The following is a 6000-nucleotide window of genomic DNA, read 5'->3' as shown; positions in this document are numbered from 1 at the left end:
TATAACATAGTTAGTTGATTTTGCTAGAAAATGGCACTATGTGAATGGAAAATACGTAATACCGTCCCTATAAGATGCACGTGTCCAGTCCTTCAAGAAGGTCGTATGTCATGAGGTCTTATTTTTCTTATTTTTGTGCAACATTAACGGCTCTTGACAACACAATCCTTTTTCAATAATTGTAATTGGCAGTGATTCCTAAAGAAAGAAAATGTGTTAGTTAATTGTCTAAATAAGAGCTTTGGTCTAAATTTCACTAAAACTTGGGAGTTTATTTATATTTAGACAGTAACTGTCAAAAGCACTGCTGAACCCTTTGAACTTTTCTTTTTACCTTTTCTAACACAAGCATCAATGTATTTTATTGCAATGTTAGATGATAAATCAACTTGATATATTGCATGACTGTGGAATGTGGAAACTGGTGCAGTTTCCAAAATATTTTAATCATGAAAATCTGAAAACTCTGCAGTGTATTTGGATTCAGTACCCTGAGAACAACACTGTCGAATGACCTTTTGTTCCTTTTACAGGAGCGGGTGTTGTTTACAGGGTGAAGTGCAGTGTTACTTTTCCACCACCCTTAGAGTTGGACATTTAAGACACAAAGTTAAATTGTGATCACATTTGATCAGATCACCCTTTTGTACATGTTTTCTGTGTACTCTGTGTGGCAAACGTGACTTCCAATGGCTGTTTTTCATTAATATGCTAGGGAGGATGAATACTTTTACTTAATCTATGTTTTTGGAGAACTTTATAGCAGGACCCATTCTAAAATGACGCAATTTCCATCTACTTAAACATTTGGAAGGTGAAGATAAATTCTGCTTTTATTTTTGACATTTTTAGAGTAATGTTAGATTTCAGCCTCTTTCTGTGTCATTTAAAACTACTTAGATCAATTATTTTAATTACAAATGTCGAGTAAAAACGAAGAAGGTCAATGTACTTTTAATGAAATAAGTGTCAATGATTCATGTTGTGCTGCAACCACAATGTGGTGCATAAATAAGCCAGAAATAACATAATTTTAAGATGAAAATGTTTCCTGAACTGTGCAATTAGGGAGACTGATTACAAATTACAAACAATGGAACCTGGTCCTATGAAAACAAAGAAAAAATAGTAGTGAGTAATATTTCTATTTCTATGACACTCTACAATATTTTTGTCAAATAAAGATATTTATAAGATATTAAACATTATGTGTAGATCATGGAGTATAAAATAAATTATGGAACATCTGTAGGAAAAGGTGAAACCTTTACAAACACCCTGTAATCACTGCTTTTGAAAGTGTTCATTGCCTCTTGTTCCACTAAGAAATGATCAAACTCATCAACACCTTTACGTATACATATTTTTTTACCTTTGATTTGGTTTGTTTCTTTAGACTTCACACATAATAAACAATGATGAAACGTGATTTGTTCTGTGATAAACATTTCACACAATTTGCTTTTAAGGAGTTAGACCATGGGTGTTAAACTCATTTACATTTTGGGCCATATCAACGTCCCAAATGTCCTCAAAGTACCAGTCAAATGAAATAATTGAAAATCTTCTCACATTGATCCAATTTGGCAGCATAAAGATAAAGACTGCTTTGAATTGATTGACAGAAAAATATTTAAGCAAACAACTGTACCATCACCACCATCGTCATAGATATGTTTTACAAAGCAAGGAAGCTTAGTTTTACAAATAAATGTCACACCTCTCCTATATATAGGAGAGTTTGTGTTCTATCCAAACTGTCTGCAAATGATGTAGTTCAGTATTACACCCCAACAACAAAAAAAGCATAATGACCAAAAAAAAAAAAAAAAACGAAAGAAAAAAAAGAAAATCAAAAACAGCTTAAAAAAATCTCCTGGTCCTTTGAAGAATAAAAGCTCATTAGTTGCTATTTGTAATAGAACCTCACATTCGAATACACAGATAAGTGCAGCCTAGCTTTTGGCAGGTGGTTTGCCATACAAGCTTGTGTGTCGGTAATCTAAGCAGCTCTGGAGTGTCACTTTGTTTTATCGAGTGTTTTACCTCATTGCTTTTGTTTAATAGCCTGCAGCTTTTCTGTTGCGTTCAGCGTCACTGGCTTAGTTATTTGTCAAAGACACAATAGCTGATCTCAGAAATAAATAAGTAAACTGTAGATGTTTAATGCAAACGTCCCACTCTGCACCAAACGGCGGCCTCAAATGCTGATAACGATCATCAATGCTGATGTAATTGTCAAAACAAAATAAGATGTTGGTTCTTACTGTGCACATCTCCTCTTTGTTTGGTCACTTCCCTCTGAATGGTGTTGTCTGGTAGAGGGGTTACGAGTGGCGGTTTTCCTGTGGGAACCACAACCCTTGGAGGGACGTAGGGTTTGCGTGTGGGTATTGACGGCTTTCGAGTAGGGATGAAGGGCTTTCGAGTGGGAACTGCTGGTTTGCGTGGAAGTGGGGTGATCGGCCTGGGGGCCGCTGGGGCTTCGGTTGTAGTGGTGACTGGTGATTTTGGAACGACGGGGAAGGTTTTCTTTGGAGTCATTAGTGGGCGGACTGTGGTAATCCTTTGGTGATCCAAGTCTGGGATGTTGTTGTGATGATTTGGAGGCAGTTTGCCTGGTCTCGGGGGGTCAATAACCACCTTTGGAATGGCTGCAATGATAAGAGAATGCAGATGGAGGGCTGAAAGATGAGCACTTAGGAGTTAATGAGGCACAGAATTGCAGTGATTAGCCTGGCTTTTGCAGTGAGAGCTTTATTTCATCCTCTGAGACTTCTCAGTGATATCTGTTAACTAAATATAAGCAGACTGAAATAACCTGGTTCGCTCACGTCTGGCTGAAGCAGAAGTTTGCAGTTGCAAAGGAGAGTCAACTCTCAGGTAAATACATGAACAAATTCATGGAAGAACAAAAGTCAACTGTTTCCAAGATTAATTTTCAAAAGCCTAATTATATCACAATTTTGTCAAAAATGCAAACATTTCAAATATACTAAATCACAGTCCATCTGTTAATTATTTCCAAATCAGAGAAGTAACATTAAAATGTAATTTATTGACGCAAAGAACTTAAAGAAGCTTGTGTTACTAATTTGAGTCACCATTACTATATGTGGAGCTGTTGAAGAGCTGTTTAAATAGAGAATAGATAAATATCTTGACAAAAAAAATCTCTGTAGTTGGAAATTACTTTGTCTTGTAGCGCATTGAGAGAACGTTTGCTTTCAGCATAAATTAAATTGAATTAAGGTTCAAAATTACAATTTCTACCTGAAGGCTGCCATACAAGTCTTGCCATTACATACTTATCTCTCCCAGCAAATGCTCCTAGAAAACATTTCTTTTTCAAAGCAGAAGTGCTTTCTACTTAGAAAACATTTTGAAGAAAACATTAGAATGTTAATTTTTAAATGGAAAAATTGACATTTTCTTAGACTGATGAAATCAAACTTTCTAGTCACACATAGCTATGTTTTCTTGTGTTATGGTTGTTTTGTGCTTAGTTTATTTCTTTGTAGCTTTTTTACCAATTTATATCATGAACAATAAGCCCAATTTCTACTTTAAAGGAAAATGCATACAACTTAGGTTATATACCCTTAATATATATTCTTTAAAATAATAAATAACTGCACGAGTAGAAGTATATATTTTTATTATTGAGTTACTCCTTTCTTACAGTTATTCTTTTTCGTTAAGAGCTTGGAGTTAGTGGTTCTTGAATCTTTCAGGTTGCAGACTGAATTGAAAAGGGATAAGCAAAAGAAAACTTTCAAATTGGCTCCCTGTCTTCTCTCTCTATGTGTTGCAAACTTCAGTAAGGTGACACGGTGAAGTGTTTGCAAAAGGCGTCTTCTTCGCTCATTAATCCAAAACACTGGCTGAGTACATAAGATGGTTAAGTAATATTAAAGAATAAATGACTTCATTTGCACTGGACTGCTGCAAGCTAATGAACTCCATGTCAGCGATTAAAAAGAGGATCATTTCCATTTGATGACGACTCCCCCTTTTGCCTGACTGAAATTGTCACCTAACAGAAACAGAGTTGCTCTGTGCACAGGAGATAAGGGAAGCGGAGTCATTTGAGCACTGACTGACAACCATTACAAAGAAAGGAATTCCAGCACCAACTCCTGGCTTTCATAATGATTCCTCCCTCTTTCTTGCTTGCCTAACTTTTTTTTTTTTAAAGAAAAAGCCAAAGAAAACAAAACAAAATGGGGGGCCCCACTGGCCCTTCTGCGGTGGCGAACATCGGTGCCAGCATCTTTTGTTCCCAGGCGGTACTTACGTATACAGTCGTGCCCCATCCCCCTGTAGCCGTCTCTGCATTTGCACTTGTATGAGCCTGGCGTGTTGTAGCAGGTGGCGAAGCTGCTGCAGTGGCTCAGGCCTAAAGAGCACTCATCCACGTCTGAAAGATAATGGGAACATGAAAACATTCAGCGACAGAGCGCGAGTGAGGAAACCCTTCAGACATAACAGCGGGATATCAAAAGGTTACTGCTCAATGTGCACATGAGGGGAAACTCAAAGTTTATTTAACAGAAGCACCTATGTTTTCATGAACGCCTGTGAAAAATCATTATGAGGGTTACTTGGGAGGTAGAGGGACACAGCAAGGTCATGTAAGCATCCTCTGAGCTATTTGATCTATAAATAATAAGCCCTTTTAAAGCAAAACTTATGTAGGTTTATCACACTCAGTGTTGTAAATGTAAATTGAGCCGTCATTTCTGTTAGCTTTGATGATTATGGGTTAAAACTAATGGAAACTCAAAACTGGAACATATATAACATATATAAGACTAGCAAGAATTTTTAATACAAAACCTCACCGTACCAAAAAAGTATGTCCATTTAAACTGTGCAGAATATGTAATTGATAACTGGTCATGGCTAATTTACAAAAACAAACAAGAAGTGATTCTCAATTTTTAACAGAGGCACAATCAGGTGAACAGGAAGGGAAGTTATTCACTTCTAGATCTTCTTCAGATGGTAAAAATGTTAAAAACGTCTGCACTTGGTTGATATAAAAACTTAATAACAAACTATTTCATAATAATGAAATGTCCACACCAGTTAATAAACAATTGTTAATTTGGTTCGTGTGTACATAAAAGTATGGATAAATTACTTTGTGTCTCCTTCTTACTGTGACCTCACCTATGCACTGGTATTTCCCATTGATGTATTGTAGGTCAAACCCTTCGTGGCATTTGCAGATGTAGCTTCCAAAGGTGTTTATACATTTCCTGAACCTGGGACACACTGCTATCCCTGCTGCACATTCATCCACATCTACAGGAGAAAAAAAAAGACTTTCAGGTTATTACAAAAAGAGAAGATATTCGAACAAATTAAGCCAAATAGTTTCGTATGTCAATTTAGAAACAATATAACCTCTGGCTATAATAAAATCAGGCAATGCAGATCTTCAATATTAAAGGACAGAAATTATATCTATGATAAATCACTGTTGTTCAAGGCAGCAGATTGCTTCACCTTCTCTGCTTAACATTCATTTATGAACAAAGCATTTTCTTCTCTGTGCACAGCGCAATACCTTATTTCATAATTTAAATCCTCATTTCAAGTAGGTCTTTTGCTCACCTTAGCAGAAATGTGAGCATTAATATTTAGCGACTAGTACAAACCCCCCCAAATAATTTCACTCATTTGGTGCACATCTCAGCTGAGCAATTTATTTATTTAAGCAATTTTTTAAACATGGTGAAATGTTGATTTGTCGCATATCTTTGGTTAATTCAAAGGCAATGCTGACTCTGTTAGTTTGAATTTAGTCTGAATTTCCTCAAACAATATACGTTCACACAACCCAGCTAATATTTGGCTAGTTTACCGTTAGCAAACTATGACTAGACCATTCTGTGACCTCCCTGTCAGATTTGGTCAAGTTCATGAGAGCTGGTTGGTTTCCTAACATCAACCAGTTTTTAACCATTATCCACAGATTTCCAATGAAGTTGA

The 6000-nt window shown here is 36.3% G+C and overlaps 1 protein-coding gene across 4 annotated transcripts in view; it reads right to left on the bottom strand.

The window, feature by feature from the left end:
- npnta (nephronectin a) overlaps positions 1–6000 on the bottom strand; it is a 59328-nt gene that overhangs the window by 13035 nt on the left and 40293 nt on the right. For all 4 annotated transcript variants that reach the window (XM_008412137.2, XM_008412146.2, XM_008412155.2 and 1 more), the window contains 3 exons: positions 5176–5310; positions 4298–4420; positions 2268–2654 (listed from right to left, as the gene is read on the bottom strand). In XM_008412137.2, coding sequence (XP_008410359.1) covers positions 2268–2654; positions 4298–4420; positions 5176–5310 — 645 coding nt within the window. The remainder of the gene's footprint in view (positions 1–2267; positions 2655–4297; positions 4421–5175; positions 5311–6000) is intronic.

This window comes from Poecilia reticulata, linkage group LG1 (genome assembly GCF_000633615.1).
Source record: "Poecilia reticulata strain Guanapo linkage group LG1, Guppy_female_1.0+MT, whole genome shotgun sequence".
NCBI classification, from domain to species: Eukaryota; Metazoa; Chordata; class Actinopteri; order Cyprinodontiformes; family Poeciliidae; genus Poecilia; species Poecilia reticulata.
Note: the sequence above shows the minus strand (reverse complement) of the source record. Positions and strands in the feature narration are given on the sequence as shown.